The 12,006-nt window shown below is 37.3% G+C and overlaps 3 protein-coding genes across 4 annotated transcripts; 1 reads left to right on the top strand and 2 right to left on the bottom strand.

Annotated features, from left to right (window-relative positions):
• The first annotated feature begins 931 nt into the window (after positions 1-931).
• Positions 932-4,771, top strand: LOC116015149 (probable ethylene response sensor 1). Of its 2 annotated transcripts, XM_031255168.1 has the most exons (6): positions 932-1,169; positions 1,688-2,619; positions 2,939-3,307; positions 3,398-3,664; positions 3,970-4,097; positions 4,261-4,495. In XM_031255168.1, the coding sequence occupies exons 2-6, from the start codon at positions 1,711-1,713 to the stop codon at positions 4,493-4,495; spliced, it is 1,908 nt and encodes a 635-aa protein (XP_031111028.1). In that variant the 5' UTR covers positions 932-1,169; positions 1,688-1,710. The 2 variants fall into 2 exon arrangements, with proteins under 2 accessions (XP_031111028.1, XP_031111029.1); XM_031255169.1 differs by lacking the exon at positions 932-1,169 and having other exon boundaries at positions 1,711-2,619; positions 4,261-4,771.
• A 222-nt stretch (positions 4,772-4,993) lies between these two features.
• On the bottom strand, positions 4,994-7,022 carry LOC116015151 (60S ribosomal protein L19-1-like). Its single transcript, XM_031255170.1, has 5 exons — positions 6,881-7,022; positions 5,878-6,000; positions 5,358-5,671; positions 5,229-5,281; positions 4,994-5,148 (listed from the first exon to the last, which is right to left on the bottom strand). Exons 1-5 carry the CDS (start codon positions 6,990-6,992, stop codon positions 5,124-5,126), a joined length of 627 nt encoding a protein of 208 aa, XP_031111030.1. The 5' UTR covers positions 6,993-7,022; the 3' UTR covers positions 4,994-5,123.
• A 3,345-nt stretch (positions 7,023-10,367) lies between these two features.
• LOC116014712 (ethylene-responsive transcription factor ERF073-like) lies at positions 10,368-11,630 on the bottom strand. Its single transcript, XM_031254653.1, has 2 exons — positions 11,338-11,630; positions 10,368-11,251 (listed from the first exon to the last, which is right to left on the bottom strand). The coding sequence occupies exons 1-2, from the start codon at positions 11,525-11,527 to the stop codon at positions 10,554-10,556; spliced, it is 888 nt and encodes a 295-aa protein (XP_031110513.1). The 5' UTR covers positions 11,528-11,630; the 3' UTR covers positions 10,368-10,553.
• Between the last annotated feature and the right edge of the window lie 376 nt (positions 11,631-12,006).

Below are 12,006 nucleotides of genomic sequence, written 5' to 3' on the forward strand. Positions count from 1 at the left end.
ACCAGAGGAATGCGCCTTGGTCGCCTTCCTCTGGTGGAAGGCGACCTTTGGTCGGCTTCCATGGCGGAAGGTGACCTTTGGTCGGCTTCCATGGCGGAAGGTGACCTTTTGGTTGCCTTCCGCCGGCGTCCGGCGATCAATGCCGACGTTGGTCGACCAGATTTTTCTCTGAACCCTAAATGACCTACAATTGCAAGTCATTTACCAGATTTTAGGCTTTTTTTTTCCCAATTTTACATGTTAAAGGGTCTAATTGTAATTTTTAAATGTTTAGGGGCTTAATTGACTTTTCAGGTATTGTTTAGGGGCTTATTTGACCTTTTTTTCTATTTACAATAAAATTAAAAGCTCGATAATTGTATTTATTTATTTTTTTTAAAGAATTCATAGTACAATTCGAGCTCAATTAAAATTAACATAAAATTTTGTAACATAGTATTATATGATATGATATCACATTATTCAGACTAAAATAACTGAACATTATCAAATTAGTGTATGGAATCGACCTTTTGCTTCAAAAGAAGCCACAACTACTATTCGGTCGAGGATATGCACGAAATAAATCATTTTCTTATCCATAAATTTCTTTTTTTTGTATAATAATATGTAAACCACACAGTAACACAAGAAAAAAAAATTTAAATTGAGTCCAATTTATTAACAAAAATCAAACTCAAAAAGCCTTTGTTATATTCTAACCACTCCACCACCCATATACCAAGTTGTGTTGTAAAAATTCAGAAATGAATGTTATTACAGCCTGACTTGAAATTTCTGGGTTCCATAAGGTACGGAGCATTTATGAGTTATGTTGTAAATATTTTCATGAAAAAAAAAACCTGAATAGATCCAAGGCAAACTTTTCCACGTGGGAACCGCTGTTTACATATATATAATATAATAATATATAGACTCCGTGAATCTTGATAGCGTTGCCTCTTTGGGGTTGGTTCCGTCCCTGCACTTTACCTCTTTACCACTGCAACTTATTGGGTTGGCTTTACTCTTTGTCACAGTTTTCCATACTCTTTTCTCCCTCACTATTTTGAGCTCAAAAGACAAGAAGCTTTCCTGATCAAACAAAAATGGAGTCTTTAAGCACCTCAGAGCTCATGCCATCAGCCAAAGCTCCACTAACTTAATTACCAGAAATCTGCAAGCGCCAGGTACAACGCACGCCGTTGGATGCTTTTTCTTATCAAGGCAATTCATGCAGTGTATTCAAATCCTTTAATTTTTTTATTTATTTTTCATTTTCTGCTTCTTGAAAATTCTTGCTAAAATAAGAGGAAAGAATTAGTAAGATTTGCAGGAGATCATTGTTGTTTACTGATTTCCCAGAAATTGCCATGTTTCCAGTTTACATCGCTATTGTTTTTGGCTGCAAGAATATAGTAATTTTTTATTAGAAAATGATGAACTTTACCCGATATGTTCTACGGTTCTACCTAAGATTCGATTGAGTAGTTTCCAGAAATGGCAAAGATTGCATTAGTACACCGATAAGGTATTTTGCAGATCCTTTGGTGTTTGCACTTATGTGTTTGTGGGTTCATTGGTATGTATATTTATGAGTAGCTTAAGAAAGGGATGAAATTGCAGTAACAGATCTATGAAACTCAGAATTTCTGGGAAAGAAGAGTTTTTTTTTTTTTTTTGAACTGGATTTACTTGTGGTTTTCAGATCTTTTCTGCAAGTGTTAGGGGATGGAGTCTTGTGACTGTGTTGAGATTCTGCTTCCAACTGATGAGCTGTTGGTGAAATACCAGTACATATCAGATTTCTTTATAGCGTTTGCCTACTTCTCGATTCCATTGGAGCTTATTTATTTTGTCCACAAATCAGCCTTCTTCCCCTATAGATGGGTGCTGATGCAATTCGGGGCGTTTATTGTACTTTGTGGAGCAACCCATTTGATAAATCTCTGGACATTCTCTTCCCACTCGAAAACAGTTGCTATAGTAATGACGATTGCAAAAATCTCAACGGCCATTGTCTCGTGTGTCACTGCTTTGATGCTTGTTCACATCATTCCTGATCTGCTGAGCGTGAAAACAAGAGAATTGTTCTTGAAAACGCGGGCAGAAGAGCTTGACAGGGAAATGGGGCTTATTATTAAGCAAGAAGAAACTGGGAGACATGTTAGAATGCTCACCCATGAAATTAGAAGCACGCTTGACAGGCATACTATATTAAGAACTACTCTTGTTGAGCTAGGTAGGACCTTGGACTTGGCGGAATGTGCTTTGTGGATGCCAACACAAAGAGGGATGGTTTTACAGCTTTCCCATACTCTTAACAATCTTATACCCGTTGGATCTACTGTGCCTATAAACCTTGGCATCATCAATGATATTTTCAACAGCTCAGGAGCCATACTGATTCCACATTCTTGCGAACTAGCAAAGATGAGGTCTACTAATACTGGGAGACACGTACCACCTGAAGTTGCTGCTGTTCGTGTTCCACTTATACATCTCTCCAATTTCCAAATAAATGACTGGCCCGAACTCTCTGCAAAAAGTTATGCCGTCATGGTTCTTATCCTCCCAATGAACGGAATTAGAAAATGGCGTGAGCATGAGTTAGAACTTGTGCAAGTTGTTGCTGACCAGGTTTTTATCCCTCTCTGATCTTGATTTGGCATCTTTGTGGATATTCCATTCTTATGTTAACTCTCTAATGCGTATAGAGGGTAACTTGCCTGTAAAGCTTATCTCTAATGTATACTTGCAGCTTATGCTTGTCAAAATCGCACTTTCTTTTTATTTTTGTTTTAATTTGAGCATCACTGTGTTGCTGTATGTCATGTATGGTTGTAGTTTTCCCTTTCAAATTTATGTTAGATTCCTGCGATTGATCCTGAAGTCATGTTGGTTCAAGCAATGAATCAATGAAATAGTCATATTAAATGAAATCTATCTATTGGTCCAGGTTGCGGTGGCTCTTTCTCATGCTGCAATTTTGGAGGAGTCAATGCGGGCGCATGATCAACTCATGCAGCAGAATATTGCTTTAGACTTAGCCCGACAAGAAGCAGAGATGGCTATCCATGCTCGCAATGATTTCCTAGCTGTGATGAATCATGAAATGAGAACACCGATGCACTCAGTCATAGCTTTGTGTTCACTGCTTTTAGAAACTGACTTAAATCCCGAACAGAGGGTTATGATGGAAACTATACTTAAGAGTAGCAATCTTCTAGCAACACTGATTAACGATGTCCTAGATCTCTCAAGACTCGAAGATGGAAGTCTCGAATTAGAGAATGTAACATTCAATCTTCATGGAGTGTTTCGGGAGGTAAAATCTCAACACTACACTTCACATACTGTATTACATCTGAGCTATGCAATCTAACGTGAATGTTGTTGTTGTTTTACCTTATTGCAGGTCGTTAACATGATTAAACCTATTGCAGCAGTGAAGAAATTATCTACAACTTTATCTTTAGCTCTTGATGTTCCCATCCATGCTGTTGGAGATGCCAAGCGTCTTACGCAAATCATGTTGAATGTTGCTGGGAATGCTGTTAAGTTCACAAAGGAAGGTCAAATTTCTATCGAGGCTTCTGTTGCGAAACCAGACTACATTAGGGGCAGTCGGCAGGGAGAGTTTTATCCACCGTCTACTGAGGGCCACTTTTATCTGCGTATGCAGGTAGAGTATTCCTTTTCTTTATCACCTGAAAAAAAAAAAAAGTGATTGGCCTCAACATGGCTATTAGACTGTCATGCATCAGCAAACAATGTTTATGGAAATTGTCTGTATCTAAATGTCAAGCAGAATCCTAGATTTTCCGTTTTTGGTCAAAGGTTTCTTCACGGCCCTCCTATATTCCATGCCTTCTCTTCCCAACATCATCTCGTGTTTCCCCAGTCTGAAAATCCCTGTTTTAGTGAAGTATAATAACAACGAAGTCAACGAATAGAATATAACCTTGTCTCGCTATTCTCTTCATGCAGGTCAAAGATTCAGGGTCTGGTATTAGCCCCCAAGATATTCCACTCATCTTCACCAAGTTTACAGAGGCTCGAAGTGCATCAAATCGAAGCAACAGCGGGGCTGGTCTTGGACTTGCCATTTGCAGAAGGTATTAACCCATGGTTTTAAAGCCACAAGCTTTAATTTTGCAAATCTCAACTCATAAATAACTTCCATTACTGCCATATAACAGCATGTTGCCCTTGTTCATTCTTTTATTGCCATATGCATAGTATTTAAGTCTTTTGATGCCAAACAATGAATTGAACCAGGTTTGTACAGCTGATGGGTGGTCATATTTGGATAGAAAGTGAGGGCCTAGGTAAGGGCACCACGGTTACTTTCATTGTTAAACTTGGCTCGTGCAACTATCCAAATGCCCCGGCCATTGTGGCCCCTCGAGGGAGAGCAAATCAAGGCAGCGACGATCTCTTCAAATATAGACAGTACCATAGAGCAGATGGTTCAATGTACGCCCCCGTTCCACGCTATCAAAGGAGTCTTTAGGCACAACTGAGTTGCCAAGAAAACATAACTGCTTCTTGATGATGCCCAGTGGCAGCTTGATTGAGAAAAGTTCCATCAAAATAGATGATTTTACATATATATATAAAGCCAAGTATGTAAGGTACAGTTGTGATGATAAATAACCTTAATTTCAATAATTTTAAGCATACTTAAAAGGCATGGTACTTCCATGTTTGTGTTCTTGTCATTTGCGTTAGGTAATGAGTGGACTGATGTGTTCCTTGTTCATTCGCAATGTACATTTCAAGCATTACAGCATTCAAAATATGTACATACAACTAGAAGATCACTAGTTCAATTCTTATCCAACCAACACCCTCTTAGTCCAGTTCCGTTTTAGTCATTTTCGGGCTATTACCCTAAAAATACTTGAATACTAATTCAACACAACTCAAATGATATAACACAAATGAAGAGAATACGCCACAATTAAAACAAACAATAAATGCTTTAATATAAATGCTTAAACTCCTCATATTGTCATATAGGTTACATTGTCTCATCAAAACAGAACACCAAAAACTGAAGTAAAAAAACTTTAACTGCCATTCTAAAGACATAAAACTGGGAAAGATTCACCAAGTCCTTGGAATCAAAGACCAGGGCTTCACTTCTTTGATTTCTTAGATCCCCTGCAGATATACAAAAACATGGTTAAGGGCAGCCCATAGCAAAATAATAGCAATTGAGAAATTTCAAGATAGTGACTTACTGAGCTGGCTGAGTTTGAGGCACTGGTGCTGGAGCTTCCCTCTCTGCTGGGCCCTGTGGATGAAGAGAAGATGCATATTAGATATCCATGTTTTGAAGCAAAAAAACTCTACAACGCCTACTTCCATACCTTAGCCAAACGTTCCTCTCGCCTAGCAATCTTTCTTTCTCTGCTTGCCTTGTTCTTGGCCCTCTTAGCCTCAAACTGGTCAGACAAGGTCTTCTCTCTGGCCTTTTCGGCCTTAGACTTGTGAATGCTCTCCATCAGGACACGTTTGTTTTTGAAAACATTACCCTTAACCTTCATGTACATGTCATGATACATGTGTTTGTCAATCTTCTTAGACTCCCGGTACTTGCGAAGTAAGCGCCTGAGAACTCTCATTCTCCTCATCCATAGCACTTTAGTGGGCAACCTGGCCTCTCTAGTACCCTTACGCTTACCTGAAATTTTTCATAGTGAATCAAAAACTGTTGCCTAAACTGTTTTTCCAATTATTCCCAGATTAGAATTAGAAGCAATTGCCTAAATTTCATGAATTGGAAACAATTGCGCTGTAATGATAAAATTTCTTTCCACACATTGGTGCAAAGGAATCAACAAATAAAATGGTTTAAGCAAAGTAAATCCTTAATCCTCCGGGAAGTACCATATCCAGAATGACGGCCCTTCCTCTTGGCCTCCTTCATCCGACGTGCACGAGACCTTGAGTGAATCTTGGTTGGCTTCCTGATGATGAAACCATCCTTCACCAATTTTCTTATGTTTTGTCCTGAACACAAGCAAGGGAGAGATGAATATTAAACATGCATTAAAAATAAAACCAATAGCTCATTGCAAAATAGAGATTATGATTCCCATTTCCATTGAATATAGGGAAGCTAACATAATAAAAAGCAGTTCAATTTCTTAGAACTACAACTATATAATACAATTTTGCAATAACTATCTGCAACACTTGAGTGGATTAAGAGGTATCACCAAAACATGGAGAAAATAATGAATACATTTTAGACAGCATAAAATTCACACAAAGAGCACCAACCTACAAGAATAACCTAAGAAAAACTAAAGCCATATCTTTTACACTAAAACAAACATGTACTAGCTAGTATGATAACAAATTTAAGAAAGGAACACAGTCCATGATTGATATAACCAGTGAAGTAGGAGACTTCCAAATTTAAAGATAACCCCTTTCAGCCTACAGAAAGTGCAATAGCTATTAATCAACTTTCTGCAATTACAATTGAGAAAAAATACTTCTAATTTCAGTTTAATTCTAGATAAAAGAATATCATTTGAGCATATAGTTTAATAGAAAGAGAGACAATACATTTCAGACACCATGAAATTCACAAAAAGGGCATAAGAATAACCTAAGAAAAGCTAAAGTCACATCCTTTACACTAAAACAAACATGTACTAGCTAGTATGATAACAAAGTTAAGAAAGGAACACAGTCCATGATTGAAATAACCAGTGAAGTATGTGACTTCCAAATTTAAAGAGAACCCCTTTCAGCATACCGAAAGTGAAATAGCTATTAATCAAATTTCTTCGATTTTAATTGAGCAAAAAGCTTTAGTTCTCGATAAAACGAACAGCATATGAACATACAGTTTAATAGCGAGAGAGAGCGAAGATCTTACGAGAGTTGGCCATGGAGATCTCGTTGACTTCATTTGGGTCGAGCCAGACCTTGCCTCTGCCGCACTTGAGCACGCTGGCGGCGAGCCGCTTCTGTAGCTTCAGCGACACCATCTTCCCTTCCTCTCGATTGTGGATACTGCGATGCGATATGGTGACTGCGAGGGTTTTTTAAGAACGGGGATGGCTGCTTTTTGGGCTTTTGATTATGGGCCTGAAATGATGTCTTAATGATACCCTTTTCTGGCCCGCAATTAAAATTTACTGTCAACAGTTCTTTGGATGTCCATTGGACTATGACTTGCCTTCAAAATTCAATGGTCTTGATGGCCCAGCCGACAAGGCTTCAGTTTATTTTTTATTTTTATTTTTTTTGGGGGTTTAATATTGGTGCTATTGGATTTTCTTAAAATTGGACCAAGCATGTTGTTGGGTTGGATCAATATAATGGGTTGAGGTAAAGGAGTTGGATTAGGGACACGGTGTATGTTAACCTATGAGACATGGGAGAGAGGCGGTGTCACGGACTCACGGTGTGTTAATCTTGATTTGTCACCTAGTATCTAACTTAATCTTTTAGTAACTAAGTTAATAATCTAACTAATTTAAATAAGGCTACATTAGATATCTCTTCTTTTTTTTTTTTTTAAAGGTAGGATCAGATCTACCGATTCATAGTTATCAATTAATAAATAGAAGTTTATTATTATCAGGTGTTTGGCAATTGTTGGTTAGTTAATAGCTGATTAGGGATGACAATTCAACCCCCGACGGAGAACGGGGCGGGGATGGGGAGAAATTCCTAATCCCTGCCGAGGACGGGGACGGGGACGGGGAGGGTATTCCCCGCCTCGATTCCCCGTGTATATATATATATATATATATATATATATATATATATATATATATATATATATATATATATATATATATATTCTTTGATTTCTTTGATTTAAGTTTATGTTTATATATTTCCTATATATATTACGGAGTATTTGATTTCTTTCTAATATTTGCCAGCTAGTGAATAAGCAAAATAGCTAGTGTGAATAAGTTTTATGTTTATACTTTAAAGTAATGGAAAGTTTAAAATAGCCAGTGAATAAGCAGAATAGCTACCTAATATTTCTAGTTTATACTTTATAGCCAGTGAATATTGATTAAGCAATGCAAACTGAAAACTATAAATAACTTATTTGTGTGAAATAAACTTGATGTGAGTTATTATATGTTCCTTGTATTTGATATTTTGATGTCTATATGTTATTATTTAATTTTATTAATCTATGTATTTCTTTTTCATAATATTAGTTTCATTTTTAAATTGACATATTTTAAAAAATCTCCGCGGGGATTCCCCGTCCCCCGAAAAATCCCTGCTGGGACGGGGATGAGGAACAATTCCCCATCCTCGTCGGGAAACGGGACGAGGACGGGGAATAGGGAGGGATTTCGGGGACGGGGACGGGGACCCCATTCCCCGCCCCGCCCCACCCCTTTGCCATCCCTACTGCTAACTGATTGTGTTAGTTGGTTTGACCAACTGATAGTATTAACTTTTTATATAAAAGTGTTTGGTAAATTAGTTGTTTGATTACATGTAACATGAGTTAAATTACATATAAAAACAGAAGTATATTGTGTTATTTTACTTAACTCTTAAAGTAATTTTTATAATTTGTTGTGATGGTTGTGTTATTCTTAATTGTTTTTTTTATTTTATTATTAATATAGTTATAATTATTTTTTTTTAAAAGAAACTTCATTATCAATATAATTCAACATAACAGTTAACACAATTATATATATGTATGTGTGAGGGGCAGAGAGTTAATTAAGATGTTAGGCTCTAGGCAGTAATTTTCAAAATAAAAATTTGAATAAAAAGTAAATAAATATAAACACCACAATAATCAACAATTATTAAGAGTAAAAACAAAAATGCATTAATTTGATATCAATAAGTTACTCAACGTAACATTTTTCATTTTCAGCTTATTAAAATTAATAAACTTTTTTTTTTGTTAACTAAACACTTAGTGAACTTAGTGAAAATTTTGTTAACTAAACACTTACCTTAAATATTTAACCAATTAAATAAATTAAAATTGGCCAGATAAACTAGAAATTTACTCATAAGTAATTTTCCAAATACCTCACTCATACAATAAAGATTTGTGTTAGCTTTATTCTTAAGTAGGTGAATGATAAAGGGATTCATTTACTACCACTTAATTATATAGCTAAGTTCAAATGAATAAATATTTGAATAAGATTTGGGTACATTTTGACTGCTCGATGTAGTACACTTTGAGCTTCTGGAAAGTGTAGTACATTGAGGTAGTAAGTTGGTGGCTTTGTAGTACTGCGTTACGTAGAAGTCAAAACCGGTAAAGCTGTTGGCGCCTTCGGGTTTTGCCATGTGTAAGGAACACGCCTAAACCCAGACACCGCCGTAGGTTTCTTCCCCCACTAGGATTCCGACAATTTGGTACAGAATAACGTTTTTTTTTTCTTTTCTTTTCTTTTTGCTTTTTCAATGCCCATTTGCCCTCGTTGCAGCCTTGTCGCCAACTTGCAAATGCGAATAAGTAAATACGCCGCCTAAACGGAGGCTATGAGCCTATCAACCTATGAACTCTCATCTGAAAAACTCAAAATTATGAGTTTAACTACATAGTCCTCTTATTTAAAAAAGAAACAGTTATACCGTTTAACTACAGAGTTTTCAAATGAGATCTCAAAATTATGAGTTTAAACTACAGAGTTTTCAAATGAGATCTCAAAATTATGAGTTTAACTTACAGAGTTTTCAAATGAGATCTCAAAATTATGAGTTTAACTACATAGTCCTCTTATTTAAAAAAGAAACAGTTATACCGTTTAACTACAGAGTTTTCAAATGAGATCTCAAAATTATGAGTTTAACTACATAGTCCTCTTATTTAAAAAAGAAACAGTTATACCGTTCAACTACAGAGTTTTCAAATGAGATCTCAAAATTATGAGTTTAACTACATAGTCCTCTTATTTAAAAAAGAAACAGTTATACCGTTCAACTACAGAGTTTTTGACAATTTATTTGTATCTTAATTATTGCACAAATTAAAAACTCTTTATTTGTATCTTAATTATTGCACAAATTTTTATTTTTATCTTTGCAATTTACAAATTATTACACGGCTTTGACATTTCTCTCAACCTTGTCTCCACAATTAATTGATAAAATGATTTGATCCTCAAATCACAGTAGAGAATCTTGAAACTGAAAAAGATTTGATCAGCGTGTTACTGTTTCTAGGGATAAGAAAGATGTAATTTTGGTTTTCAAGAACAAAAGTAAAACTAATGTTGCATTACATTGTTCTGCTGTGAATGAAGAAGTTTAGGATTTTTGTCATTTTTCTTTTCCTATAATCAGTACAAATTGCGCGGTTAGGAAGTAAAGTTGGTTTTTTTCTTAGTTGCAAAAGCAGAATTACGCGGAAATTATGAACAAAATTAAATATAATTCCTCCGATGTTGCGGGATAAAATTACAGCAAATGTTGGACAACGTTTGAAGATGGAAAACTATGGAACAAATGGAATTAAGGAACGTAATGATGAAGAACACAAACAGTTGTAAATTTGAACAGTTTCCTGGGGAAGAAAGATGGAGGATTTGGGATTAAGATTAGGCACAGCTGGGATTGACGTCATCGAAACTCCAGAGCTCCAACGAGCCGCCGCCGACGATTGGCTCCGGCGCCGCCGCTGACTGGCCGTCGAGGTAAGGTATTTCGTAGAATTTCATGTATGATTCATAGGCCATTAGCTCCTCCGACAGTGTCTGCACTTGGTTATCTTCTTCTGCCTTGTTTGCTACGTGAACCGCTTTCTCTTCTTCTTTTTCTTCTTCGTTTTCCTCCTTAATCTGGTTCATCAATGATCCTTCATTGCCAGTCTGGGAACATGAATAATACCCATTCTCTGAGCCTGAAACAGACCCGGAAGCTTCTTCGTTCTGAGCTGAATATCCCATGGCGGGCTCGCCTCTGTTTATCGAATAGTAGGCGTTGTTGTAATACGAGTCGACCGGGTAAGCAAAACTGCTGCCGGTGCCGGCGTTTTGGAATCTCGGCTGGGAAGTGTTGTAGTCATCGAAATCCTCGTTGGGGAAGTTCACTTTGGCTTTCTTTCCTCGGATTTTCCGAGCTTCCCTGTCGTACGCCCTCGCCGCTTCCTCCGCCGTATTGAACGTTCCCAGCCAGACCCTCACACCCTTTCTCGGATCCCGAATCTCCGCCGCCCATTTCCCCCAAGGTCGCTGCCTGATTCCCCTGTACAGATTTTTCCTCTGCCTCTTCTTCGCCCTCTCAGGACGCTCATCACCTGTTCGTTAAAATTCCCCAATCAGAGTCAGACACATTCACATCAAAGAAAATGGGCATGGCAGTGAATATTACGCAATTAATTACCAGTACAGCGATCGCATCGTTTAAGGGAGGGACAGCCATTCTGGGCGGAGCAGTTGGAGCCAGTACCCTTGAGGTCGGGAGAATTGGGCCAAAAGTCGGCGGAGCTAGGCCAGAGGTCATCTGAGGAGACACGGCGGCCGCCATTATTGTTACGGGGAATAAGATCAAAGAGGATTGCACCCCCACACATAATTTTTTGGGTATACTGAAAGCAGAAAGTTAAAAAGGTTTGTTGAGAAAATTGAGAATTAAGTATGGAAAGGAATGAAAGTTTGAGTTGGATGCGAAAAGACGACGACAGGGAGAGGGGTATTTGTAGGAGAGAAAGTTGGTGGGTGTTAAGTGCTACAGTCAGAGATAGTGAAGCGTCAAGAAGTTTCGTGTTACGTTCTTTTCTTGATTCTTTGAAGTCTATCCTCAAATTCTTTCCTCCTTCTTGCGTGGTCATGTGAATCTCTGCAAGTTGGCCACCCCAAATCTAATGAAAATTACTGCCTTCTCCCAGTGCGCGGTGAGACTCGATCTCTGATCTTTTTTATCAAATTTCACTTATGTGATCAGTTGAACTGTTTATGTGAGCATCATTTTTAACTCTTAAGTTATGTATGGAATAGTGATTTTTGTCCTTCATTGATCAAATTAGTCAGTTTATTAAGTGACAAATTATTC

This window comes from Ipomoea triloba, chromosome 4 (genome assembly GCF_003576645.1).
Source record: "Ipomoea triloba cultivar NCNSP0323 chromosome 4, ASM357664v1".
Taxonomy (NCBI): Eukaryota; Viridiplantae; Streptophyta; class Magnoliopsida; order Solanales; family Convolvulaceae; genus Ipomoea; species Ipomoea triloba.